The sequence below is a fragment of the Elephas maximus genome, chromosome 15 (assembly GCF_024166365.1).
Source record: "Elephas maximus indicus isolate mEleMax1 chromosome 15, mEleMax1 primary haplotype, whole genome shotgun sequence".
Taxonomy (NCBI): Eukaryota; Metazoa; Chordata; class Mammalia; order Proboscidea; family Elephantidae; genus Elephas; species Elephas maximus.
In genome coordinates this window covers 17,938,802-17,955,027 of record NC_064833.1, presented here as the reverse complement: position 1 = coordinate 17,955,027, position 16,226 = coordinate 17,938,802, and the positions used below count along the sequence as shown (strand labels likewise).

At 38.7% G+C, this 16,226-nt stretch overlaps 1 protein-coding gene across 1 annotated transcript in view; it reads left to right on the top strand.

Moving 5' to 3' along the window:
- Positions 1-16,226, top strand: part of NSMCE2 (NSE2 (MMS21) homolog, SMC5-SMC6 complex SUMO ligase) — a 271,346-nt gene that overhangs the window by 92,137 nt on the left and 162,983 nt on the right. The window contains exon 4 of the mRNA XM_049854355.1: positions 10,493-10,646. Coding sequence (XP_049710312.1) covers positions 10,493-10,646 — 154 coding nt within the window. The remainder of the gene's footprint in view (positions 1-10,492; positions 10,647-16,226) is intronic.

Genomic DNA, 16,226 nt, shown 5'->3' with positions numbered 1-16,226 from the left:
GTTGGTCCGGAACCCCTAGTTGCTGTTTTTAACGCCTATTCTCCTGCCCATGTTCTTTGTCCTCAGCTAGCTCTCAGCCGATGGTGGGTTTTTATCTGGCTTAGATATCCAAATCTGCTGCAAAAGACCTCTTTAAAGTGTTAAAAAGCAAAGGTGTCACATTGAAGACTAAGGTGCATCTGACCCAAGCTGTGGTGTTTTCAGTCACCTCATATGCATGCAAAAGCTGGACAATGAATAAGGAAGACTGAAGAAGAATTAATGCTTTTGAATTGTGGTGTTGGCGAAGAATATTGAGTATACCATGGACTGCCAGAAGAACCAACAAATCTGCCTTGGAAGAAGTACAACCAGAATGCCCCTTAGAAGCAAGGATGGTGAGACTACGTCTCACATACTTTGGACGTGTTATCAGGAGGGACCAGTTTTTGGAGAATGACATTACGCTTGATAAAGTAGAGGGTCAGCGAAAAAGAGAAAAACCCTCAACAAGATGGACGGACAGAGTGGCTGCAACAATAGGCTCAAGCATAACAAGGATTGTGAGGCTGGTGCAGGACCAGGCAGTGTCTCGTTCTGTTGTACATGGGGTCGCTGTGAGTAGGAAATGACTTGATGGCACCTAACAAAAACAACAAGATACCCAAGCCTTCATTTCGGAGGATCTGAGTTCTGAATGGTCCTGTCTGTATGAAGTTGCTTCTGTCTTCCATTCTCTTTGACTACTGAAAAAAAAAAAAAACCAAACCCGTTGCCATTGAGTTGATTCTAACTCATAGCAACCCTATTGGGCAGCGTAGAACTGCCCCATATGGTTTCCAAGGAGCACTTGGTGGATTTGAACTGCCAACCTATTAGTTAGCTGCCATAGCTCTTAACCACTACGCCACCAGGGTTTCCCACTAGACATGGCAAAACCAGGAGATGTTCCAGGGTCCAGACGTGAACCTCCCTTTTCTTATTCTATAGCAGGAATCTTATTTACCCTTGTTAATCAAGATGTGTTACCTAGACCAATTCTGTAACCTCCCTTTTCAGCTGTCTGTTCAGTGTCAGGAGGAACTCAAAATTGCTAGATTGCAGTTTAAGCTTCCAAATCAGTGGAAGCATTGTTGAGTCCCCTTGGTGGAATCATTCTTCTCTTGAGTATGGAGACTCTTGAACCAGTAGAACCAGAGTTGCAATGATGGAGGAAAAATTACAAGTTGGTCATTAGGTGTGATGCAGGGAGGAGGAAAGGTATAAGTAATTCTACTTTTGACCCTTGGCTCCTAGAACCATGTGTTCTGGCTATAGTAGAAACAACGTCGTATATTATTCCCAAGTTCCAAGCATCTTGTGGGATATTACCCTAACCTCACGAGGTGTTGTCTCCCAGAGGTGGCACTGGAACTGAATCTTCAATAGATGATTTCAGCATTCTGAAAAATTATCTTTCTGGATGATGGAATGTATGGTAAGACCAAGTAAATTCCGTTAGTATCAACACTTTGCTGTACTTTTTTCACTATAAAATCTTGAGTGAGATACCATGATGATGAAAAAGCATTCAATAATTCCATGGATGGCAAAGATAATCTCCGTGGACAGGAAAGACAACTTCAAATTTGGAATAAGTATGCTTTTGTTAGAGAAATAACAAGTGGCCACCAGAAGTTGAGGTTATATGCCTGAAATCAGAGATGTTTTCATGAAATTAATATATGGGGTAAGAGTTCATTCTGAGTTGTTAGTTGGAAGCAAATCCAAAGCAAAACATACAGTTGAAAGTGATTGAATGAACTGAAAGTGTCTGTCACTGATTCAGTATGGCCTTGGGCAAGGCACTTATCTACTGTGGGCTGCCCATTTCTCACATCTATAAGTTGAGATAATGATACTTGTGTATGAAAGGCTTTGAACCATTCAGATAAAGATGCTATGCAAGCAAAGTGTTTATTAATCACAATAATCATCATCTCACCTTCTCCTCAGCATGGCCTGTGTTTAAATTAAGCCGTGCTTAAAAAGATTAAACCCGGGTGGCGTAGTGGTTGAGTGCTACGGCTGCTAAGCAAAAGGTCTGCAGTTCGAATCTACCAGGGGCTCCTTGGAAACTCTATGGGGCAGTTCTGCTCTGTCCTATAGGCTCGCTATGAGTGGGAATCGACTCGATGGCAACGGGTTTGGTTTGGTTTTAAAAAGGTTGCCTAAGGAATGGTGCCCTCGATAATTGTTATCTACTCCCCTGACATCTGGTACTTTTCCTTCGTTGTACTCATCATAGTTTGTGATAATGTATTTGCCTGAAAAATAATTTTTTTGTCTCCCCTAAAATACATCCCAAATCCTATGGAACAGGGACCATGTTAGTTTGTTTACTGTTGTATTCCTAATGCCTAGCATAGTGCCCACATGTGGTAGACATTCAGTAAACATTTATTGAATGGATGAATAAATGAATAAACAAATAATGCATGTTTCCATGAATTCTGCTGCCCCCGCCCCCCTGCCAAAAACAAAAAACAAAACAGAGGCAAGGTCAGCAGTTTGGTTCCCCATCCTTCTAATATGGGAATTCTGTGTAAATAAGTGACCGTTGTTCATAATCCTGTAATAGGCATGGTGCCATGAGAAATTGACTAATTTCCAACAGCATAAATGTTTAGTAACAGATGCACGTAGATGGCTGGCTGCCTCATTCAGCTCCCATCTGTTGGACGAGTGTCTCTTCTAACAGTACTGGCTGTTAGAACCAGTAGTGTTCTCATACATGAGTGTTTAAGTTTTTTCATTTTGAAAAAAATTTTGAAAGGCTTGAAAGAAGAAAGGTATTTCTCTGTCTGCTTGGCTGTTGCTCAGTAATGGTGCATTACAGCACCTTGGCAAACAGTGAAGTCCACTCCATGTGTCATAATGCTCTACCAGGAAGTATTATTATCTCTTAAGTGTTTTGTCAGAAGTCAGATGCATGCTAAATAACATCACTAGGAAACACACTCAATTAAAAAGAATTGGGTTCAACAAAGTTCAGTGCAGGTTGTGCAACTGACAACAGAAACTGGCATGAGTTGAAGGGGTATAATCCATGTTGGTCATCATTAGCGTGACTGATTTTTTTTTTTTAAACAGGGAGCAAAGGCGGTGTATTAAATTCTAGAAAATATACTATGTCTCCATATATACTTGCAATTAGATAATACCCAATGAAACTATCGTGATTCTCAGCCTGGACATGCCTTTTAATAAAAATCTTACCAGGCTTTTTTTGCTATAAAAAGTGGAGACACTCTTGGCCTATATAAATTTACCTTGTGTATGACCAGTTGGGTTGGTGATGTGTCGTAAGTGTGGGCCAACTTCCCTGGGTGTTTCAGGGCTTACCATAAGGTCTACCACGCAATAGGAACTCGGTAAATATTGGTTGAATGAGTGTTCTAGGATCTTTTGAGGTAATTCTCTCTGGATTTCCAGGATGAAAGCAGATCCCTTAGCCTTAGATAAAGTTGACTATGAAATACTCAGTGTATTGAGCAAAACGCACAGTAAATTGCTTATCAGTAGTATGTGCTAAAGACTGTGTGATTTCCAAAATATAAATCATTAGGGTATGTTATTTTGGGAGCTAGACATCTAACAATGATTGTTTTGGAGAGAGTAAATCCTTCCCAGTGTTGGTTCAATTACAGGAATGACTAATTTTATACTGGATTCTCAAATGATTCAAAAAGTGTGAATGACTCAGCCCATTAATATCCTTGGCCCTTGGGATCTCCCCTCCCAATGAAATGATGGCTGTAAGGCAATAATGATTATTAGAGGAGGGGACCTTGACTTTGGCCTGTGGTAATAAAATGACATACTTTGAGTAATTGCATATGTATACAATATTTTTTTTAAAGAAATGAGGTATATCATCATCGGATGTATATACATTTTTTAAAATGAGGTTATAGTGTATTGAAAGTAATATGTAGTTTCAGAGTGGGTGACAGTGGAGTTCTGCCTGTTGTTTCTACCACTTATTTTTGTTTCTGCATCTAGCCTCCTCTGTTCAGAAGGACAGAGCTACCAAAGGCCTGACTCAGTTGTATGTCTTGCTGACTTGAGAGAAATGCTGTGGTCACAAGAGTGTTGGGTTCCAGTTAAATATAGCCAAATATTCACAAGTGGTTTTGAGTTTAAACTGAGCTGTTGGAGAGTCTCTGAAAGTTGTGGAGGTCTTTGTGCTTATTTCTATCACCATTCCATCTCTTTGAAACAATTCATCAAAGACCTGGCTATGTGGAGTCAATCTTTGTGTATGTATCTGTTCTTGCTAAAGTCACCACTGTCTCAGTGACCAAGTCCGGTGGATGGAGACTTCTTAATCCTTATTTTTAGCTTGATTTCTCTGGAGTATTTGCTAAATCTTGAAACTCCATGCTAGATTTTTGGACACTTTCTTAAACTCTTGTACTTTTTTGTTTTAGACTTTTAGCTGCCCCTTAAGAAGCCCTGGTGGTGCAATGATTAAGCGCGCGGCTGCTAACCAAAAGGTTCATGGTTCGAACCCACCCAGCGGCGCAGTGGGAGAAAGGCCTGGCGATCTGCTTCCGTAAAGATTACAGCCTAGAAAACTCAGTGGGGCAGTTCTACTCTGTCACCTGAGGTCGCCGTGAGTCAGAGTTGAGTCGATGGCACCTAACCGCAACAACAAGCTGCCCGTTAAATGTGGTATTCTCCAGAGTTCTGTCCTTAATCCCTTTTTTCTTCTGTTTTTTCAATCTTGTTGGTAATCCCATTCATTTCCATGGTTTTCATTAAAAACCATACACTGATTCCTCCACGTGGGGTTTCCAGGTCAGTCTTTCTGAGCTCCAGACCTATATTTCCAACCACCGTGTAGATACACTAATGGTTGTAACAAAAATAATAACAACAATAACAGTTATTGACTGCTCTGTGTCAGTTAGGTGCTTGATTGCTTCATTCTATTCATGTCTTATAGCAACACTGCAAAGTAAATATTGTTATTATTTTTTTGTTTACAAATGAGGAAACTTGGGTTAGAGGCATTTAGTAACTTTTCTAAGGTCATTCCGTTAGTAGCAGAGCCTCGTTTTTAATCTCAGCTCTAGGCCCAAGATTTTAATCCTAAACAGTTTAGATTAGCATGTCAAAATGGAATGCGTTCTGTTTCCCCTCTCCTTCCCAACACACACATATCATCTTCCATTATTTATTCTCTGTTGTGATTGAAAAGGTCACATTTCATCTCTAAAGTTAAAATCTGGGAATTGTACTAAAAAAAAAACCCACTGCCGTTGAGTGAATTCCAACTCATAGCGACCGTATAGGACAGAGTAGAACTGCCCCATAGAGTTTCCAGGGAGCGCCTGGTGGATTTGAACTGCTGACCAAGGAATTGTACTAGACCCCTAAATATCATGGATCACAAAAGTACTTTTATTTTTATGTCCAAAATATCTTATTTGTTCTTTTAGAGGCTTTAGACTCATGACCTTCAGGCTGATGTGTTGATTGGGCTATACCATAATGTTTTAAAAACCAGACTATATCTCATAAAAATCAAGATTTCTAACTTACCTTTAAAAACCAGGTTTGCATTAATGTCATTGGATTGTATGCTTAAAATGGTTAAAATGGCAAGTTTTATGTGATGTGTTTTGTCACAATAAAAAACAAACAAAAGCCTGGACTTGTTGTCTTACGTGGCCGCAATCATCTGGAGCTGAGTAGCAGCTTTCCCTGTACCTGGGGCTGGTACCTTTTACTTCAACACAGTCCTCACTACTTCCAGTTTTCCAACATTTACCTTGGGTTGTCTCAGATACTGGCGTCTCTAACCCCATAGGCATTTAGGACACCTGGCAAAGACTATAGTTGTGTTTTCCCAACAGGTTCCCTTCCTTGTTTTCTGCCCTACTATTTGAATGATTTTTCTCAAATGAAATCTGTTAAACTTGCTTTCTTTTAGTGTTTCAGAGTTATGATTCCTCATTGGCACCTTCTTTTTAATCCCTTTCTCCGCTGCCCATAAGATTAGGTCCCAGTTGCATAGCCTGGCTCCCAAAGCCTTTCACCACCTGCTCCCATCAGCTTTTCTCACTTTCTCTCCTCTTCAGCTCCAGTGCTTGGCACATAGAGGACACTCACTGAATATTGGATGGGTAAGTGGGTGGTCAGGAGCCTTGGTGGTGCAGTGGTTAAGTGCTCAGCTGTTAACCAAAAGGTCGGCAGTTTGAACCCGCCAGTCGCTCCTCAGGAGAAAGATGTGGCAGTCTGCTTCTGTAAAGATTACAGCCTTGGAAAATCCAAGGGAGCAGTTCTACTTTGTTCTAAAAGGTCACTATGAGTCAGAATTGACTCAACAGCAATGGGTTAAGTAGGTGGTACAGAGAAACCTGACTTCCTTTTCCCAAGGACAGTACTAAATTCTCTTTATGGAAGTATAGTGTCTGTTAAGTTTACTTCTCAGTACTTTCTATCATTTTAAGATCACAATGGTATAAAGATTAATAATCTGGAAAGCAAATTGTAGTATTCTAATTTTCATTAACACAGTGTCTTTTAACTCACTGGGATTTTAAGACCTGTATGAATTGTGGTGTTGGCGAAGAATATTGAATATACTGTGGACTGCCAGAAGAACGAACAAATCTGTCTTGGAAGAAGTACAACCAGAATGCACCTTAGAAGCAAGGATGGCGAGACTACGTCTTACATACTTTGGACATGTTATTAGGAGGGATCAGTCCCTAGAGAAGGACATCATGCTTGGCAAAGTACAGGGTCAGCGGAAAAGAGGAAGACCCTCAACGAGGTGGATTGACACGGTGGCTGCAACAATGAGATCAAGCATAACAGCGATTGTAAAGGTGGCGCAGGACTGGGCAGCGTTTCATTCCGTTGTGCGTAGGGTCACCATGCGTCGGAACTGACTCGACGGCACCTCACAACAACAACGACAATATCTAAGGACTTTATCCTTGGGGAAGAGATGGACTTTAATGATTTAATAGATCTTTTCCTCCTACCCAAAATGTGTGTGAGGTTTTTAAAATTTGTCTTAGAAAAAGAGGGCCATTCATACCCTATTACACTAGGTGACAGCTGTGATCAGCTTCTCAAAGAATGGCTTTTTTCTTTCCCCTTTTGGTATTATATGTCCATTTCCTTTAAAAATACAAACAAAACAAGAAACCATTAAAATAATAAAAAGGTTAGTTTCCATTTATTGCATTGATTTCAACAGATGCTGAGCTGAGTATTTCTGGGCTCTCATTCTGATAGCTAGCTGGGGGAAGTTCTCTTTGCAACAGAGAGCTATGCCAGCTGCTGTATCAATTGTTTTGAGAAGATACTTGCCGCAGTGATTTTATGTGCTTGAGAGCAGTTCTCTTGAGGTTCTAACTGTGAAAAAAATATTTTGGATCACTAAATTTGGTTTATTCAGGCTTTCCTAGTCATATTTCAGATCACCATATTGTCAACTTCAAAAGCCTTGTCCCTCCCTCCTCACTCTCTCCAACCTTCTACCCAGCTCCTCAACGGTGGTTGTAGTTGAACTAGGGGAACTAAGTATACTGAATGGGTTAGAGACTTTGTTAAAAATAAAATTTGTATTTTACTTACAGTTTGCTCAGATGGGATTTTATCTGATCATCCCAGATTAAATAATAATTTCAGACTGATCAAAAACCTTGAGATGGCTCATCTCTATGCCTTCCTATATAGTTCCATTAACGTCTTAGGTGAATGTGAATTGATTTTATTTATTTTAAAAGTGAACCTTTGTGCTATTTTAAATTGTTTTCAAAAGACAAAATATGCATTTACACAGGATAATATGGCTGGGCTGGCAAAAACAAACAAAAAATAATACATATCTTGTTTGAAGCTGGAGTAACATGTGAGTCCACTTTATTTTGTCAATCCAGAAAGAGAAGCCACCATTTCTTGTGATGACCCTTTTCTGAGAACCAGCAATTTATTTTCTGTAGATTCTCCAAACTCCTCCTGCTACGGTTTTGAACTTGCTTCCTCCTGTTCTATCCAGAGCAGAGGTAGAGATAGCTAGTCACTATGTATAATAGCTCATATTCTTGAGGCATAAGGCATTATTAGATCGCTTTTCTCCCTTCTCTTTTCCAAATAGAATTGTATTGGTTCTTTAACCTTACAGGTCTTATTTTAAGTTCTTATTACATTTAAGACTAATTGAAGCCTTTTGTGTTTTTCACAACCCTCTTTGATAGTGGCCCCAGCACTGATTGAATAGCATCAGTACAATGAAAAGAAAGCCTGTTCCCACATTCTGTAACTGTAAGTGTAAATGTAGCCACTTGGGCTTCCTACAGAATTTCCACTGTGTTGTTGTTGACTGCTGTCAGTTGGCCCCAGCTCGTGACGACCTCATGCCAATGGAATCGGACTGTTGTGGTCTGTAGGGCCTTCGCTGGCTGATTTTTGGAAGTAGATCACCAGGCCTTTCTTCCTCATCTGGCTTAGCCGGCAGGCTCTGCTGAAACCTGTCTGACACCACAGCGACATGTAGACCTCCACTGGTGGATGGGTGAGGGCTGTGCTGTCAGCGCTTTGGTTGGCAGTGAACTGGGTCTCCCCCATCGAAGGCCAGAGAATTCTACCGCTGAACCACCACTGCACTCAGTTTTCATTTTAGATTTAACTAATTGAAATTTATAACAGCTACGCAAAAGAATATATTACAGTCTTTTTTCCATAACAAAGGATAATCAAAGCAGATAATTTGTAGGTATCTTTTGATTATACATGTATTGTTACTCAGATTCAGGAAGATTAGCCATATATGCCACTGACTAGAACCAAAACCAAGATTTTCTGTATCTGTCTTGTAGTCTTAGCATTGCCTCTGACTAATTGGATGATTGTAGACAAGTCATTGACCTTCTTTCTGTATCATTTTATCACTTGAGAAACCAAGGAAGGAGGAGATCAAGATTAGGTGATCTCTTAGTTGTCTCAGAAATTGTACTGTGTGCTGGAGCCCTGGTGGCATAGTGATTGGGTTACAGGTTGCTAACCAGAAGGTTGGCATTTTGAATCTACCAGCCACATAGAATTGCTATGAATTGAAATTGACTCGGTGGCAACAGCTTTGGGTTTTTTTTGGTACTCTACTATTACTAGTAACGGTTAATAAATTATAGATGTTTGTTGGTAAGTATATTTGGGACTAATAAGATTAATTCATTCAAAAACAAAAAAAAATATTGAGTAATACCTGTGTGTTCTGAACACAGGCAATATAGTGATAAATGTGCTTTCAGAAAGTTTGTATTTTATTAGGGGAGAGAGACATATAAAAATAAGTGCAATGGAGTATTAGTGGTGCTGTGATGGAAGTCTGTCTGAGGTATATCATGGCATGGCAGAGAGTTTGGTGAGTTATGCTTGATAGTGGCAGGAGTATCAGGAAGGGGTCAGTGATTCAGGGAACCAATATGAAGGCCTAACAAAGAGCAATTTCAGTGAAGCAGTAGAGTCAGCAGCTTGACTGTAGTGGCTAAAGTTTGAGGATGGGGAAGTAGGGACAGTGGTAAATGATGATCTTTTTCCCCTAAACAGCTGTAATATGAAGAGGACATAATTGAGGGACACAGGATTATAAAAGATTGTTTTCAAATGTGGAAATGCCAAGTTGATTTAAAGTTTTGGGGGGAAAGAACTGATAAAGAGGGAAAGTTTGTTCTGAAGAAGAATGGAAAATATGTAATTAAGATCCAAGTTGAAAAGGTTGAAGATGAATAGAGGGGGAGAGGTATGGATAGATTTGTGATAAAGCAAACTGAATGCTCATTGGGGCATCTAGGAGGTAGATAAATGGATGTTCACAGTAAAAGTCTTTCAACTTCTGTCTACGTTTGAAAATTTTGTAATAAAATATTGAGTGAAACAAAAAAAGAACTTAGGTTGAACAGAACAAGGGGGACATTTATTCGTTATCGTGGCAGGAAATTGTGGAAGGTCAAGTTTAAAGCCTCAACTTCTTTTGTAAAGAAGAACTTATTCTCATCTGCTCAGGCAGATGACCAGAAGAGGACCCTTGAGGAGAATGCCAGATGGAATAACCACTGTGGAGCGTAGGACCGGACCGAGCAGACCCAGATAAAAGGAATGAATAATGATGCTCGGGTTCAGGTGAAGCTGAAGGACACAAGAGTTGAACTGTTGTGCCATTTTTCCCCAGTACTTGTTGGGAGACCGCAAATTAGTAGGAGCACTGAAGGCCGATAGTTTGAGGTAGTGAAAGTCAGACGAGTGGATGGGGTGACTGATTTCCTCCACTATTTACCAGCGATGTATCCTGGGACAAGTCCTGGCCTCACTGATTCTCTGTTGGGGGGATTCTGTTTTCTACCTCCTGGAGTTTTTATTTGAGTATAGTGAGATAAAAATAATGTTACTCAACTTTGTTAACACTATTATTGTTAACATTTAACTAAGATAATTTTATTGTCTTCTTCAGGTAAAAGAAGAACGTCCAGAAAAAATACCAGATTTAAAATTATTAGTGCAGAAGAATTTTGTGGCGCTACAGAGTAAGAATTCTGATGCAGACTTTCAACATAATGAAAAATTTGTGCAATATAGACAACAACTGAAAGAACTAAAGAAGCAGTGTAAGTCGACATGCTTTGCTTTGTTTTGGCTTTTGTAAATTAGGGAACTGCCTTGATGATCAGCCCCAGAAAAAAGTTTGCCTATCTGCTTGGCTTGATCCTTCTTCCTGAATTGCTTTTTATTGTTGTTGTAATTCTGTATTTTTGTCTAAAGTTTGGTTCAAATCAGTCTGTTCATTTCTGAAAGCCAACAGTTTCCACAAAGTGCTAAGAAAATTCCCCAGCAGACAGAGAAAGTCATACAGCATTGTCCCAGTGCCGGGGAGGGGATTTAGGAAAACAAAATTAAACTGAAGGACTTTTCTGTCTTCTTGGTTCTGTTTATTAAATCAACAATGGTGTTTTTCAAATTTTATATTGCTGTGCCAAGCTTTAAAATAACCATACTTTGATTCTAATTTAGCTACTTTGGAGTAGTATTATCAATGTTTTCTCAAAAAAAAAATTTTCTTTGCCTTCTCAAATATGGACCATAATCCACCTTGATTCCTTCTATCTTTGTGGTAGTATACATTTCATATGATTTCTAAATTTGTTGCCTTCTTAATTCTATTATACTTGGCCTTTTTTTAAATGAACGTAATTTTGATTTAAAAATTAGAGTGGGGAAAATTTATGTATTTTGCAGTTTTTTAGAGATTTTTTGCCAGAAATAATATATCTTTTCTGTATGGTGAAATACATATGTCCTTTCTTTTTCCCTGTGACCCACATAACGATTTTATGTAAGTTTATTGTTTTTATATTAGCACCTAGTTAGTTCTGGCGCCTTTCTCATTTTAGGATCGAAACTTTTATTCCGTAAGGAACTGATTAGTGAAACAAACAACTTTAAAAAAGAAAATTAGTCTCACATCACCTTCATATACACACACATTGGACAGGAATGTTGTATAATATGAGATAGAAATTTTCATACCCTCCGTTGTGCTTAGTGTAGGGACTCATATTTGGGAATAGGCTTTCTTTTAGATACAAGCATTTTCTTTAAGCTGATGCTGAGATCTCAAAAAATGACTGAGGAAGCTGCTTTGCTTTTGTCTACTTTACAAATAACTTTAAGTTTCACAATTTGGAATGTTTTGTAATCATGATGAGACTCTTGTTTTTACGGTAGATTTAAATTGTAAGCGTTTTTCCCATATTTTAATTCTTCTTTGTGTTCTTCATTGAACATCCCAGCTGCCAAAATCTTTCTAATATAATTGGCACTATTCCCCCAAATGGGTGATAATATCCCACATAGGTAATAATTTGCTTTCTGGTATTAAAGATGCTAGTGGGTTTCAGTTTAAGTGTTGGTCAAAATAAGCAAATGCATTTTATTTTACTGCTTGGAGCCAGTAATCACAAATATGGCAGATTTGGCATTCAATCATAATTTCTGACATTTTAGGTGTTTTATAATACAGGTTGAAGGATAAATACCCCAAAATATAAGTGTCTTCGTTCTTTCTTACTATTGTCAAAGTTATTATTCCGTGTTGGAAAACCACATACTTTTAGAATCATATACTCATGGGGAAACACTTTCTAATTAAGAACATATAACTCAACAAAATGATTAATGTTGAAACCGTAGTTATTATTTCTTTAATTCTGTCTAAAATGAAACAGAAAGGTTTCTCCTGGCCAGCAGTATACATTATTTGATAGACCGTGAAGCCTGTGACGAAGTAAATTTAGATGGAAAGAAATACTTCCTTATATAGAATTTCCCTGTGTATGGTAACACTAGAATTAAAACAATTTTCCCTTTTATTTCCCCTAAAATATTCTTTTAAGAAATTGTGTTAATTCTCAAATAACAGAACTAGCTAAATATTAATACTCTTTTCAAGAGCTCTGTAAGATACATGTACCTTACTTGCAAAGTGTATTTCTTAGTATACTATTGTTAGCACTCTCAATTAAATTTGTATCATGTCTAGTGGATTTTAGCTCTTTAGATTTAATGCTGCTTTGAGGACCCACCGTGTTTGTGTAGACAGGCCAAAGGGACTATGCTTTTTAAATGAGCCATTGAATCTGTTTGTTTTGAGATACGTTCAGGAGGTAAGACATTACAATGGTAATAATTTAAAAAATGGGAAAATAGAAGCCAGGGAGAGATACTTAGTTTAAGTTGCCTTTTTTAACAAAGTAAAGGCTGAAGTGTTTTCTGATCTGCAGATATCTGAAGGATTCTTTCATGAAAATAGCCACCACATTCTCACCAACTTCATTGTGCAAGAACATATATACATGGGGTTAAATTTTTACCAGATAAGAATATAATCAAAGAAATATCAGACAGCTCCTAGGTGGGGAGAAGTCAAGATGGAGATTGAAATAAGGTGGTCTGCAAGGTCAAGTGGCCAGACCTGAGGAAGCACCCTGCAGACTGGGATAGCCTATGTGTACTTGGCCCTACAGTGATAAGTTAATCCAGCTTTAGCTCAGCAGCTGGTTCTCAAACTTTTTGCTCTCAAGATCCCTTTATATTCTAAAAATTTATTGAGGGCCCCCAAAGAGCTTTTGTCCACATGGGTTATATCTATTGCTATTTATCATATTAGAAATCTAAACTGAAGTATTTAGAAATTTTTTTAATCCATTTAAAAATGACAATAATAAACCCATTACATGTTACCATAAACAGCGTTTTGGATGAAATGTAACTATATTTTCCAAAGGGGAAAAAGAAATTATTGAGAAGAGCAGCATTGTTTCACATTTTTGCAAATCTCTTTAATTTCTGGTGTAATAAAGACAGCTAGGTCCTCATATTTGCTTCTGCATTCAGTCCGTTGTGAAATGATGTTTTGTTGAAGTATATGAAGAAAATTTGGCCTTATACTTAGGTAGTTGGACCCGTTGAAAGGGTCTTGTGGACCAACAGGGTTCTTACTTTGAGAATCATAGATCTAGACTGGGACTCAGAAAACTGTGGCCCATGGGCCACATCCAGCCTGCCTCCTGTTTTTCTATGGCCTGAATACTAAGGATGGTTTTCATATTTTTAAATTGTTGTGGAAGAAATAAAATGAGAAATAATATTTTAAAACATGAAAATTATATGAAATTCAGATTTCAGTGTCCATAAATAAAGTTTTATTGGAACACAGACACATTCATTTGTGTATTGTCTATGGCTACTTTCACACTGCAGGGGTATAGTTGAGCATTTGCAACAGAGACCATCTGGCCTTCAAAGCCTAAAATATTTATTATCTGGCTCTTTACAGAAAAAGTTTGCCAACCCCTGATCTGGACCTATCCAGAAACAAGGGCAGCATTTTTTTTTTTTTTTAAACTTTACATTTTCCCTAAATACGATACATTTGCCTCAGGTAGGTTTAGAAAATGTTCACGTGCCAATTATATGCAAGACACTACAGAGTCCCTGAATGTGGAGAAGATGATATATACAAACATGAAATAATGTGAGAACCATTCAGAACAAATATCAAATCAAAAGCAAAGAAAATGTCAGGAGCAAGCTTTGTGCAATGTGGGACCTAAGTGAAGAGAATCAAACCCGGAATACAGATTTTATCTGTAGTACCAGTATTGTTAGTCACTGGATAGTGGCTTCCTGGAGCAGTGTGTTCAGAGTGCTTCTGAGGCTGGATTCAGGCCCAGAGGAAAAAGTGCATTGAAGATTATGGTGGGAAAGGAGAGGAGCATTACAGATGTCTGGTAGTTACCATCTCATACGCTATACTCATTTAGTGATATTCTAACTCTAAAGGTACCAAGGTGTTTTTAGTTGCTGTCTTATCTAGTGCGGCTATAACAGAAATACAAGTGGATGCCTTTAACAAACAGAAGTTTATTCTCTCACAGTTTAGGAGGCTAGAAGTCCAAATTCAGGGTGCTGGCTCCAGGGGAAGGCTTTCTGTCTTTGTCTGCTCTGGGGGAAGGTCCTTGTCATGAATTTTCCCCAATCAAGGAGCTGTTCAGTGCAGAGACCCCAGGTTCAAAGGATACACTATTCTCCTAGCTCTTGCTTCTTGGCGGTATGAGGTCCCCTGTCTCTCTGCTCGTTTCTTTGTTTTATATCTCAGAAGAGATTGATTTAAGACTCAACCTCATCTTACAAATTGAGTCCTACCACATTATCATAACTGCCTCTAATCCTGCCTCATTAACATCATAGAGGTTGGATTTATAACACATGGGAAAATCACATCAAATGACAAAATGGTGGACAATCACACAATACAGGGAATCATGGCCTAGCCAAGTTGAAATACATTTTTGGGGGGACACAGTTCAATCCATGACAGTTTCCCACGCAACCTTTTTTTTTTTTTAAAGTGGTTGGGACCAGGGCGTGGAAACCTTGGTGGCATAGTGGTTAAGAGCTATGGCTGCTAACCAAAAGATCAGCAGTTCGAATCTACCAGGTGTTCCTTGGAAACCCTATGGGGCAGTTCTGCTCTGTCCTATAGGGTCACAATGAGTTGTAATCAACTTGATGACAGTGGGTACGAGGGTAGAAAAGGAGCCCTGGTGGCACATTGATTAAGTGCTTGACTGCTAAATGAAAGGTCAGTGGTTTGAACCCACCAGAGACTCTGTGGGAGGAAAGACCTGGCGATCTGTTCCCATAAAGATTACAGCCTAGGAAATCCTATAGGCAAGTTCTACTCTGTCATATGGGATCACTATGAGTTGGAATGGAGGCCTGGTGGCACAGTGGTTAAGAGCTCTGGTTGTTAACCAAAAGGTCAGCAGTTCGAATCCACCAGCCACCCCTTGGAAACCGTGTGGGGCAGACTCGACAGCACACAACAACCAGGCACTTAATCGAACTTTTTTGAAAAAATCATTTTATCTTTTGGATACCCACTGTCGTTTACATTAGAAATATTACTTCCCAGGATTACTATCAAGATTAAATGAGATAATGTAAACCTTGCAACGTCACTTTAGATTTAAGTTGCTATTGAGAAAGTTAGTACAGCACAGTGAAAAGAATATGAGCTTCAGAGCCAGAAAACCTAAGTTTGAGTCACTTAAAATATGTAACCTAGTCTCCCTACAAATTCCACCCCCTTTTCTTAGTCCTAATTCTTGGGGTCATGCACATGAAGATTGATTAAAGATAACTTTTACACGTCTAGACAAAATGACTAGGATGGTGATGGCGATGATAATGTTAACTGAGCTAGGGAACAACTTCACAGAAAAGAATTCCATTTCCCTAAATGGGAATCATATTCTTGCTAACCCGAGTTGTGAAATAAACAATATGATTCGGTTCAAGGCAGACTTAACCAGACTTTCTTGGATGAGATTATTTTAATTTATCTGAAAAATATGTTACAGTAATTTTCTCTCCCCTTTGCCTTATTTACTCAAATTGTTTCCACTGACTATTACAACTCAAAGTTTCCTGCAATTTTAACACCAGGAAAACATAATTTGATTGTCCCGACACCTCTGTATAAACACTTTCTCAAGTCTTTAGAAGTCATCAAGCAGTCTCTCTGGCATTCTTTTTATTTTTATTTGCCTGTTATATGATTAGCAGACATCAGAGTCATAAGTACAGGTCAGCAGAGGCAGAAATTGAGGCCATTAGACAATAAG